This window comes from Meles meles, chromosome 5 (genome assembly GCF_922984935.1).
Source record: "Meles meles chromosome 5, mMelMel3.1 paternal haplotype, whole genome shotgun sequence".
Lineage (NCBI taxonomy): Eukaryota > Metazoa > Chordata > Mammalia > Carnivora > Mustelidae > Meles > Meles meles.
Window position 1 is genome coordinate 47,696,409 of NC_060070.1, and position 12,645 is coordinate 47,709,053.

Genomic DNA, 12,645 nt, shown 5'->3' on the forward strand with positions numbered 1-12,645 from the left:
AGGATCTCAGTGATATATTGACCAGAACATCAATGTGGGCAAGATTTTTAAGAATGCATCTGAAAGCTACATGTAGAGGTAACTGGACTGAAGTAAGCTAGACAAGGTCATTTGCCAAGAATTGCAGCATGTTTTTATTGTTGAAATGCTTATTGAAATCGTTGTAGATTCACTTGTAGTTATAAGAAATAATGTCAAAGATTGCTTGTGCACTTTGCCCAGTTTCCCTCAATGGAAACATCGTACAGAACTATATAGTATGGTGTCACAACCAGGATATTGACATGGTACCGTCCCTCCCATCTCACTCACATTTCCCTGGTTTTATTTTACTCTTTTGTGTATGTGTGTACATGTGTATGTTGTTCCATACAATTTTATCACCTGTGTATGTTTGTGTTTATACCTCCACAGTTAAGACATTGAGCAGTTCGGGGCACCTGGGTGGCTCAGTGGGTTAAGCTGCTGCCTTCTGCTCAGGTCATGATCTCAGGGTCCTGGGATCGAGTCCCGCATTGGGCTCTCTGCTTGGCAGGGAGCCTGCTTCCCTCTCTCTCTCTCTGCCTGCCTCTCTATCTACTTGTGATCTCTCTCTGTCAAATAAATAAATAAAATATTAAAAAAAAAAAGACATTGAGCAGTTCTATCAGCATTTCAACCAGGATTTATCCTGTTGCCCTATTATACTTGTATCATCTCTCTGCCCCCACCACCCCTAGCCCCTGGCAACTGCTACCCTGTCATACATTGTAAAATTTTCTCATTTCAAAATGTTGCATACATTGAAACACAATAGAAAATCCAGAAAATAAACCCACAAGTGTATGGTCAATTAATCTTCAACAAAGCAGGAAAGAATATCCAATGGGAAAATGTCTCATCAACAAATGATATTGGGAAAACTGGAGAGCTATATGCAAAAGAATGAAACTGGACCACTTTCTTACACCACACAAAAATAAATTCAAAGTGGATCAAAGATCTAAATGTGTGACCTGAAACCATAGAAATCCTAGAAGAGAACATATGCAGTAGCTTCTTTGACATCAACCATAGCAACTTCTTTCCAGATAGGTCTCTTGAGTCAAGGGAAACAAAAGCAAAAATACGCTATTGGCACTACATCAAAATAAAAAGCTTCTGCACAGGGAAGGAAATAAACAACAAAACTAAAAGGCATCTCACGGAATGGGAGAAGATGTTTGCAAATGATATATCCAATTAAGGGTTAGTATCCAAAATATATAAAAACCTAAAATTCAACATCCAAAAAACAAATAATTCAATTAAAAAATGGTCAGAAGACATGAACAGACATTTCTCCAAAAAAGACACGGAGATGGCCAATAGACAATGAAAAGATGCTCATCATCATTTGTCATCAGAGAAATGCAAATCAAAACTGCGAAGTGAAAACAATAAGATACCACCTCAACACCTGTCAGAATGGCTAAAATTAACACAAGAAACAACAGGTGTTGCTGAGGATATGGAGAAGGAGGAACCATCTTACATTGTTGGTGGGAATGCAAACTGGTGCAGCCACTGTAGAAAACAGTATGGAGGTTCCTCAAAAAGTTAAAAATAGAACTACCTTATAATCAAGCAGTTGTACTACTGGGTATTTACCCAAAGAATACAAGGACACTAATTCAAAGGAATATATGCACCCTTATGGACATAGGAGCATTATTTACAATAGCCAAGATGTGGAAGCAGCCCAAGTGTCTGTTGATTAATGAATGGAAAAAGAAGTGGTACCTGTATCCAATGAAAAATCATTCAGCCGTAGAAAAAAGTGAAATCTTGCCATCTGCAACAACATGGATGGAGCTGGAGATAAGATCCTAAATGAAGTAAGTCAGAGAAAGACAGATACGATGTGATTTTACTCATATGTGGAATTTAAGAAACAAAGGGATAGAAATAGAAAGATACAAATCAAGAAATAGACTCTTAATTGTAGAGAACAAACTGACAGTTACCAGAGGGAAATAGGAGTGAAAAGATGGGTTTAATAGGTGAAAAAGAGAAAAAAATAATCATATAAATGGAGTTCTATAGTACGTAATCTTTTGAGATCGGCTTTTTTTTTAAATGCAGCATAATTCCCTGGAGATTCTTCCAAGTTGCATGTGTCTGTGATTTACTACTTGTTCTTGCTAAATAGTATTCCACAATATGGATATATCACAGTTTGTTTAACCATTCTTCTGGGCTGATTCTAGCTTTTGGCTATTAAAATAATAGTGCCATAAACATTTGTGTACAGGTTTTTGTCTGAATGTAAAGTTTTCATTTCTCTGGTCTAAATGTCCAGGGCTACAATTGCTGGATCATGTAATTTACATGTTTAGTTTTCTAGGAAATTGCTAAACTGCTTTCTAGAGTGCCCATATAATTTTATATTCCCCGAGGAATGTATAGGAGATTTTGTTTCTTTACCAGCTTTTAGTGCAGTCCTGGTAGCCTTATTTTGAATCAAAATTTGGCACACTTTTCTTTACCTGCACTAACCAAATAATTTGGATAGAGACCCATGTGGGGTAACTGGATTTAGAAAAGAAAACTACATTGGGGCATATCAGAAGCTATCCCAATCCCCCAAAAAATCATTCACGTAGCTCTTAACAGACTACTAACTTTATGGAGTGGGTCAGTTTGAAATATTTGGTCAGTTTGAGGTATCTTCTGTTTCCAGATAACTAACAAAAAAGATTCAGCTCTTCTTTTGTAGATGTTGGGCCCACTCTCCTTTATCAATATCAGGAAATAGGACTGGACATTGTTTCTTTTTCCCTCATTTGACAATCTTATTGTCTTCTAGAAGAAAAGTTGTTTTTCTATGTGACTTTTTGGACCCCCCTAGAGCAGTGTCTTCATTTTGCACTGGCCTGGATATGAATATGCTAGATTAGAAGTTAAAAGACCCGTGTTTGTATCCTTCTTATTAGCCATGCCACCATAAATAAGTCAGTTACTCTTTCTAAGTTTGCTTGCCTGCATAAAATGGATGGACTAAGTCAATAGCTCTCAAACTCTAGCATACGTTAGAATCACCTTGAGGACTATTAGGAAACCAATTGTTGGGCCCCATCCCTAGAGTTTCTGATTCACCTGGTCTAGATTGGAACATAGGAACTTGTCTACCAACTAACCAGGTGATGCCAGTGAAGCTGGTCCAGAGACAGCACCTTGAGAACCACTGGGCTAGATTACGCTGATATATCCTCTGGGCCCAACAGTGGCTACCGTCCCCTAACCACCCCACCCCCTAAGAAAACTCTTGAATTTGCTTTCTGGTGAGATTAGTTTTGCATTTATGTTTTTATTTTCTTAAGTGATACAGATATATAGCAGAATTTAATGCAGCCATTAAAAAACATCATAAAAGAATAATCATTGTCATGGCAAGCTTACCACAATACATTACTAGGCGAAAATTAAATATTAAATATTACAAAACAGCATATATAGAAATGTCCAGTTACATATAGGAAATGGAAGTCTAGAGAGATCTAAAATGTTAATAGTTACCGCTGATAAAATTTTATTTTCCTTTATTTTGTGCTTTTCTATGTTTCCTAATTTTGTCTTTAATTCATATCATCATTAACTAACCAGTTATTGAAACAAAAAATTGAGCAATACAACTCTTGATTTCGCTGTTGTATTTTATTTCTTCGATTTCTCTACATTTTAGTAATTGCAGAAAAGAGCTTGTTGAATACCAACCAACAGAAGTAGGCTTCAGGTATGAGGTAAAATTGTCCAGGACCATTTACAAAGGCAGCTATGACCCTCCGTAGCCCTTTCCCTAAAAAGTGTGGTAAATCAACTTGTGCCTTCTTCCTGCTTGGCAGAATTCTGCACTGACACACCTGAATAGGTCTGGCCCCGGGACCACACCTCACAGCATCGCACTTCTGCCTCCTTAATGTGTTCATAGCACTTTGTCACTGTTAGCCAGTGGGACTCACAGCCACAGCCTCACAAGCTAGTCTCTCCCGCATCCCTGACAGTAGGGTCAGAAAGAATTTTATCTGGTATGTTTCTGACTTGCTTGCCTCTCTCTTAGAAGAGTTACTATTTACGAGTAAAATCGGAATTTAAAATATCTAAGCAGACTGCATAAAGATCTAAACAGACTGAAATAAGTCTGTTTAGATGGCAGAGACCAGTCATCTGCTATAGACGGGGATTTTGTTTCCCAGGCGAGTTCAGGGTTCAGATCCCCACCTGGGATTTCTAATTGCACTGATATCTCATGTATATTGTCTTTTTCAACACTTGCGCGTGTCAATTGTGAGAAAGACAGGTAAGAACGAGCATAGCTTCCTTGAAAAATTACTTAGTAAAGTGGTTTTGCTGCTAAATATTTGAATTAATCAATACTGGAGGAAAATACTCCTCTGTTTCAGAGCTCTGATAACTCTAGTTCTGACCAAACTTGTGTGGTCTGACGCCTGTCACCAACGGGACAGCACAGGAGGGTTTTCACAGCCCCACGTCCATGCCTGCGCTGGTACTGTGGGTTCCTTCCTGCCGACTTCCCTGAGGTAGATATTCTGTAGGAATGAGAAACTCCAAAGACTTTTTGATTCGTGAGTGGTGGTGTATGTATTGTGGTGTACAGTTTTATATCATGCAGTTGAACACCCACCCAGAATTAATTTATTTTAACAAATGCATCTTGTGCTTGAAGCCATATATTTTCATGTGACATGTAAAGAATCCCGCTGTCTAAATGTTGGCCCCATGCATCTGCTGTCATTAGCCCAGTTACTGGGTTTGCTTCCCAGAACTGGAAGCTTCAGTGCTAGCATCAGAACTCGTGGTTCACAACAGCGTTTTACAAGAGCACGGTCCAGTTTCAGCAGTATTTGCCACTGTCCCCTTATTCTGCAAGAACAGATGAGAATGTCAGGTCTGGAGCCCACTTGCTTGGGGAGTAGGACCAAGATCCAGTAACTGTCGAATCAGTCCACGTTTGCAGCCCTGTCTAGAGAGGAAGGGGCACCAGTCTTCTTCTCTCCCCCACACATAACCTCTCTTCTGATACTTGACATACTGTGGGCTTTCCACCTGCATGTCTACTGCAAAACAGCCATGCTTACCTGCTTCCCATGTCGATGAAAATCGGCAGGCTTTTTATTTACATGTAAGTTATCATAGTGCATCCATGGCTTAGAGAAAATACAAGGTCAAGGTTTCAAATAATTCATAGATGTCCGTCTTACTTCTTTTTTCCTATTTTCTAAAAGCCCTTACTGACTTTATGCAGACTGTGGAGTTGGAAGGCTGTGCCAGTGTTCCCTTAGTCTAGAGTTTCCGTCTACAGTTAAGTGGACACATAATTGCTGTCATTTTAGAGGGACAGGCTCTTTTTCCTCGTTGTATTGTTTCTCTGGTCTTTTGTTCATCCCTCCTGTTTGCTAGTTATTCCTTTAGCAAGCCACCGCCTGTGAGAAGGAAAGAGTGTTTGCCACGCTGGGCCCTGCCAGCTTTTTGCCTCCCCATCAACACAGTATTCATAATCAGAGTAATAATGACCTCTCTCAGGGTCCTGCCTCAGAAATCCTCCTTCCTTTCATAACCCAAGAATAGTTTTTTTCTCCCAGCAGGCATTAGGCATCAGTCTTAAACTTATCCCGCCTTATTAGAATCATCTCGTTCCTGGGCTGCCTCCCCCACTGGCATGTTAGCACCATGAGAGAGGATGCCTTCTCAGTGTGGTCTGTGACTGGGACCATCGCTGGCACCTAGACGACACGCCACGATTCAGTGACGTGAATGAATGAAGCCAGCCTGCAGCCCCAGAAGGGAATACCTTATCCTATTTACCCAACTTAAAAAATAGAGTCCAGGAATTATCAGCATGGGCTGGATCCATGCTGAATTAGTGAGTTGGTAAAAATTGCTTCATGTTATGTAAGATGTTACATATACTGGACAAATGCTTGAAAGAGTCATTTTCTGATTTTTTATATTTACATTTTTATTTTTTATTCTGTAAATGAGGTTTGATTTTAGAAACTTGTTTTATAATATAAAGTATAAACTCTCTTTTCCATGCCATTAAAGCATTCTGTTTCAGAACATAACTTTGAACATGAGCCATACCTACACAAAAATACATATTGAAGGCATGCTTTTATACATTTATTTTTTAAAGTCTACAGCACCCTTTAAAAGGAACATTTGGGTATGGCTGTGCTTATTCTAAAGAGTCTTTTCTAAAGCTTACGATTATTACGAAGTTCACATTTTCCAGTATTTTCCAGTTTTATCTGTCTTGTTTAGCACACCTCAAAGCACTTAGATAGCCTTTGCTTTTAATGCTAATGTTATCTTGTGCAGCCTACCTTAACAGCATATTTTTTTACTGATTGAAATTTCAAATCTATGTTGAAGAATTGAATTTAATAATATGAATTTGTTAACTAAGATAAAAGAACACTAAAAAGTGTTTAACATATTACATAAGTTTATGGAAGCATTTTAAACTTAACATCTGGTCAGCTATCATATTAGCCTAGCCCTGTTTGTTGTGGTAGGTTGTTTGTTGTGGTTGAAGAAGATTGTTTTTAGGTGATGACTCAAAGCAGAAACATTTATTTTTAGACCTCTTAACTTCCTCTCCCTCTTCCTATTCCCAGCTTTCCGAATTCAGGTGCACAGAATATGGAGACTCCAGAGACTCCAACCTTATAGCCAACAGGAAAGAATCCCTCTTTTCCTGTGTGTTTTTTTTTTTTTTTAAGACTTTATTTATTTATTTGACAGAGAGAGAGAGATCACAAGTAGTCAGAGAGACAGGCAGAGGAGGAGTGGGAAGCAGGCTCCCCACTGAGCCCAATGAGGGCCTTGATCCTAGGACCCTGAGATCATGACCTGAGCCAAAGGCAGAGGCTTAACCCACTGAGCCACCCAGGCACCCACTTTCCCTGTTTTTTGATAATAATACATACTTTTGTAACTATATGTTCCAGAAATGTAACAGTGGAGCCTGAAGCTGTAGCTTTACTTTTGAAAATAAAACTAAAAAGATGAAATACAGGGAGTTCTCTCAGTGTAATGATGCAAAATTATGCTCAAAATAAATGGCAGTTATGGAAAGCAATTTTTGCTGTCATGGATAAAAGTTAGAGAACACAAAATCAGTGTTTGACATACATTAACTCACAGTGTTTTAAATAAAAAGAAGCTAAAGTGTATTATACAGTACCTGTTCCTAAGGATGATGGCAGTTTCTTGTTATTAAGCCCTGCAAAATACATTACATACTTAGCAGGCAGAACTATGAAAACCAGAGATGAAAAAAAGACATAATAGATCAAATTTTAAAGTTTTTCTTTTTAGGGCCGGGGGTGCAGTGCCATTTTGCATTATTTAATCAGCTCAGTCTCTTACTCAGCTGTTCCATCCCAGGTTCATATTCACAGGCATGCAAAAGAAAATAAACCTTTGAAACTTGAAGCAATAGTAAAGATTAAAAGTCCCCAAACCTCTGCAGTTTACCTCATTCGTCTGAAAACTTCTAGTGGGTAAAGCATGCATTGAGAATCAAAATTTCTTCCTCAGTCTGTGATTGCCACTTAATAGCTCTGTCTCCTGAGTGAGTCACTTAATTTTTCTGAGCTTCTGGTTCTTCATTTGCTTTATGTAAATCACAGGTTGTGCCAAGGGTGAATACATTCCAAAGAGGCTTCCTATGCTATGAAGGGTTTTGCAAGTGTTGGGTAGATCCTGTTATAATTCCCATTTTGCAGATGAGGAAGGGCTGAGAGAGACTGCTGACAAGTTTGTTGAAGGTCACATAATTGGCGAATAAAGATCTAGTTTTAAGGCACTGGGTGGCTCAGTTGTTAAGCATCTGCCTTTGGCTCAGGTCATGATCCCAGGATTCTCGGATCAGGCCCTGCATCAGGCTCCCTGTTTGGGGGCTCCCTGATCTGTGGGAAGCCTGCTTCTCCCCTTCCTCCCCCTGCTTGTGTTCTCTCTCTCTGTTCACTCTCTGTCAAATAAATAAATAAAATCTTTTAAAATAAGAGAGAAATCTATTTTTAAGATCCTGTGTCTATAACGTTGATATTTTTCAGCATCAGTACTATTGACATTTTAGGACTGATAATTCTTTCTTGTGGGGGGGCTGTCATGGGCATCATCATATGTCTAACAAAACCCCTGGCCTCTACCTCTTGGATGCCAAGAGCATCTCCCAATTTATGATAACCAGAAATGTCCACAGGCGCTGCCACATGTCCCCTGGCAGGCAAAGTCACCTCAAGTTGAGAGCCACTGGTCTGTGTGATTCCAGAGCTGAAGTTACTAACCACTTGGATGATGACATTTATCAGTATTACTATTATTCTGAGTGGTTCCTGATCAGAATACTCCATGACATAGCAATTTTCCAAATTAAAAAAAAAAAAAAAAAGGAGGTGACTGATTTTCATCCATGGTTTCCCTGTTTCTGAATATGACAGTGGCATTGTCCTCTCTGGAAGGTCCCTGTGAACCGTTCCTACAGAGGCAGAGACACTGTCTACAGTGAGCCAGAAGTCACACTGAGCGACCTTCCCCTCTAATTCTGTGACCATCCCCTCAGGGGCCCCACTGTTGTCTCTTGAACTGCCGCTTCTCATCTGGTAGGTGCATGGACCCCTGATATCACCGAAGAGGCACAAGAGATAAACCCATGTATTTTCATACCATGATCTCATTTAATCTTCACAGTAGGCCCTTGAAGTTTGTATCTATTGTCTGCGTTTACATTTTGTTTAGAAATCTTAATAACCTCTCTTCCTGGCCTGCTCCTTCAACTTTGGTGTCCTCATTGCAGAACCTGATAGAGAAAACTCAGCAGGAAGTTGATATGGAAACTCAGCAGGTGCCTTTCTCACCAGCACTGGGTGAAGAGTAACATCCTTCTGAATTACTCAACATAAAGCAGATGCTTCTGCCCTGCATGACTCTTCCTTTTTCCTTTCCCCTTAACAAGGATCATTAAATACATGCCTCCTTTGACTGCATTTTGGGGACTTAAGAACCAACTGTCCAAGAGCTCAATGTGTTTATTTCTGTTGCTCATTCTTCCCCCTGCCCACCAAGGCCAAGCATGAGCTTGCCAGGCCTCCCACACTCCCCCATCTTTGTTGCTAATCTGCAGTCTGCTCTCTTCCTGATACTGGCACACTTCCCAATTTATTATCACCGCTGAATGAAAACGTTCTAAACTTTTATGCTTAGCTTTATTGTTTGTTTCTCTGTGGTTTAAAACTGTTGGGAAAATAGATGCATTTGATCTGGGCCTCATTCAATTTGTGAGTAGACTTGCCTGGATTTTTTTTTACACACTAAGTTTTAAGATAAGTTGCTCCTGACAAGCACAATAAATATAATTGAATGTGATGAAAAGCATTGGCATGACTAAGGAGAGGCTAGCCTTGAGGAACTGGACTTGCCCAGGAATCTTCAGGACTCAAAATTCTGCTCAAGGAAGGGCCAAAACAGCCATTGGGACCAGTGATTCCCGAAGAAGACTGGATCACTTCACAGCAGTGCAATCCGAGTGTCAATTAAACTTTTATTTATTTTTTTCTTTAAAGTGCGTGTGAATCATGTTAGTTACTCCATGGTTCATTAAAAAAGGAGTAATTGGCTCCCGCTGTAAAATGGCAGTGTCTGGCCCCGTGAAGAGTCATTTTTTTTCTTAGATCAGCGTGCATCCTTATTGACCGGATTTACTGGATTCTGATTTGATGTGCACGTAGCCATTTCATCGTCTTGTATAAAAAGCATCGTGGGTTTTTCTTGCTTCCCCAGGTGGCCTTTTTGAAGATGTAACTGTTGGAGCTGAGGCCTCCTCTCCACGCAGACAGCTCTCTGGCCGGAGCATGCCGGAGGCCGGGGTTCTGCACGGTGGGCCGCCGTCGCAGACGCAGGAACCAGAGCTCCAGAGTCAGTGTGTGGTATTGAAGTTGTGAGTTGACCTGTTGGCATATAGTCTCTAAGAGAAGAGTTCGCTTCAAATGTTCCAAGAAGTAAGGTGGCAAAGAATGTTCCAGTAGCAGAGAAGTTATGACTCTGTTTCCCACAGAGAAGAATATTCAGGTATGTGCTATGTCAGCAGCACCTGGAAGGATGTTCGCTCGTGGAATCCCATCTGTCCTTTGGGGGCTGCAGTGGGGACTCTGCTGGTGGAACCGAATGTTAACTGCTATATATCTAAGCAGAGAGACTTATAAACTTCCCATTCGGTTTGTGGAAAACAAATTTTTAGAAAGAAAAATACAGAATTTTGTATACCTGATTCAGAAGGGATGCTCCGTGAATAAATGTGTGTTGAATGAATGATTATCAAATTAAAGGTTTTCCTGTGTGTGCAAACCTGTACGTGTTCCTTTTGTTCTTTATTCCCTTTACCAAATACTGTGGCCTATTGACAAATGGACCTCACCAGCCTCCCGGTACAGAAGTGTCTTAATCCTTGTGTGCCGAAGCAGGTGGAGAGGAAACTCTGGAAGGAGAAGGACAGAGCTAGATGGAATCCAACAGAGCACGGGTGAGCTGTTGATTTCACAGAGAAGGTTCTGTCCTTGCCTGCTGTCACCGGCTCTGGGTAAAGCTGGGATGGGGGGATCTCCTTTCCCACTCTGCAGTCAGGAGGAGGGGCTGCGTCTACATCCAGCCTACTGGGGTTCATCTGAGCCTACAGACCACCACCACACTCTCTCCCCCAAACACACAGGGTTTAACCTCCCCTAATTTCCTAATACTCAAAATACCAGTGTCCCTCAGCCTTGTGCTTTGGGGAACTTTTTGTTTCACCAAGACACTTGCCTCCCAGCCACGCAGCATAGTGGGGCTCTCCTAATCTGTCACTGGCAGACGGGCAGAGGCATAAAATCCATCTGTTTGACCCTGCAGAGCCCCTTTATTAAGCACAGTCGGAAACATGGAAGATCTCAGTGATCTGTCCGAGACACACGGCCAGAGACAAGAATTAGTTTGGCTTCTCATAGGCTACTAAGCTCTCAAACTCCAAGCTGCTTTTTCGTGCTTTAGATTTCTCCTTGTCGGTATAGAACAGGATTTTTCAATGTTGCCATTTACCTCTGGGGCTATGTGATTGTTTGTTGTTGGAGACTGTCCTGTCCTGTGGGAAGGAAAGATCTTTTCCCCTATACCCTCCTAGGTTCAATGGCTGCAGCTTGCAAATAAACTGATAAAAAAAACAGATTCACAAGAAAAAAAAAAAAAAAACAATTTAATTACATACCTCCACACAGGAGTTTCATAAAGGACTGAGACTCAAGGAGGTAGTCAGATAATTGAGGTTTATATACCATCTTGGGCTAAACAAAGAAGGAAAAGAGTTTCAGGCTTCTTGGCAGGGGAGGCAAATTATAGGAAGGTGAGGGAAGGAAATGTATGGTAATAGGGTTGTCTTGTTATGCAGATAAGTTTCTCAGATGATAAGAGTTGTCTCCCAGAGTAGCTCTCTTCCGGGTACAGACATGTCCTTACAAATGGAAATTTCCTTTATAAATGTAAATTTCATTTGCAAAAGAGGACATTTATACTTTATTTTTAGGCAGTTACATTGAGGTAAAGAGCTTTTTCTGCTTCTGCTGGCTCTCGATTGTCTTTGTGTCCCAGGGGTGGATACTGGGGTGACAAATTCCGGCTGGTGTACCCTTCAGGGCACAAAAGGATATTTATTTAGCAGCATCACTGGCCTCTACCCACCGGATTCCAGTTGCCCCCTACCCAATTGTAACAACTAAAAACATCAGCAGACATTGCCCTGGTCTCCAAAATCGACCCCAGTTGAGACCCACTGCATTAGAGATCTGGTTGATGGGGAAAACTGTACTCTAAGATGTCTGACCAAACCAGCAAGGAATTCCAGTCCCTGTCTCAAAGCCCTTCCAGGTTCTTCTTTCCTACCCTGTTTCCCGCACGCACCAAAAGTACCAAGTATGTGGAGGTAGAGGGTATAAATCCCCCTCCCTGCTTGTGCTCGGAGTTCAGACATTTGGAGAACCACCTCATGTGAGCCCACTGGTGTTAAATAAACCTCTGATCCTCCAAAGTCTCTGAGTGCCGCTTGGTTCTTCCGCCAAGATCCAGTCCAGGTTCTGCAACATTTGGTTCCCTGATGGGGAAACCCAACCGCGCTGGTCCATTGTTGCCACCGGTTTGGAGCAATGGCAGGGCAGTGACGGATGGAGGGATTGTAAGGGAGAAGACGCGGCCTGCCTGGCCTGCCTGGCCTGCCTGGCCTGCCTGATTTTCAGCAGTCTTCTGCGGGGTTGCCTCAGGCAGGCCCGCCCCATTGTTCCCACCCGGACTCAAAGGAGACTTGGCAGGTGAAGACCTGGTCCCGATGTCAGATTCTGGTTAAGACCTGGGGCCCAAGGATCCAGTCAGGCCCACCCCTGAGGGTGGATGGGGAGACTGGATCACCTCTCAGAGACCCCTTGGAGGTCTCACAGGTAGGGCCTCCTGGCGGGGGAGGTCCTTCAGGTTAGGGCCTGCTGGAGGGGAGGAACTATAATAACTTTGGTGTGAATGCGCAAGTAAATGTGCAGTTTTACCTGGCTTGTTGGCGGACTGATTCTGTGGCTCCACAGGTGG

At 41.6% G+C, this 12,645-nt stretch overlaps 1 protein-coding gene across 5 annotated transcripts in view; it reads left to right on the plus strand.

Moving 5' to 3' along the window:
* The window catches only part of UBE3D (ubiquitin protein ligase E3D), a 166,995-nt gene extending 155,631 nt beyond the window's left edge, over positions 1-11,364 (plus strand). For 4 of the 5 annotated variants that reach the window (XM_046004316.1, XM_046004317.1, XM_046004318.1 and 1 more), the window contains one exon: positions 9,829-10,392. In XM_046004316.1, coding sequence (XP_045860272.1) covers positions 9,829-9,849 — 21 coding nt within the window. In that variant the 3' untranslated portion in view covers positions 9,850-10,392. Of the gene's footprint in view, positions 1-9,828; positions 10,393-10,465 lie in introns of those variants that run through there. The other variant, XR_006818258.1, reaches the window with a different exon arrangement.
* The last annotated feature ends 1,281 nt before the right edge of the window (positions 11,365-12,645 follow it).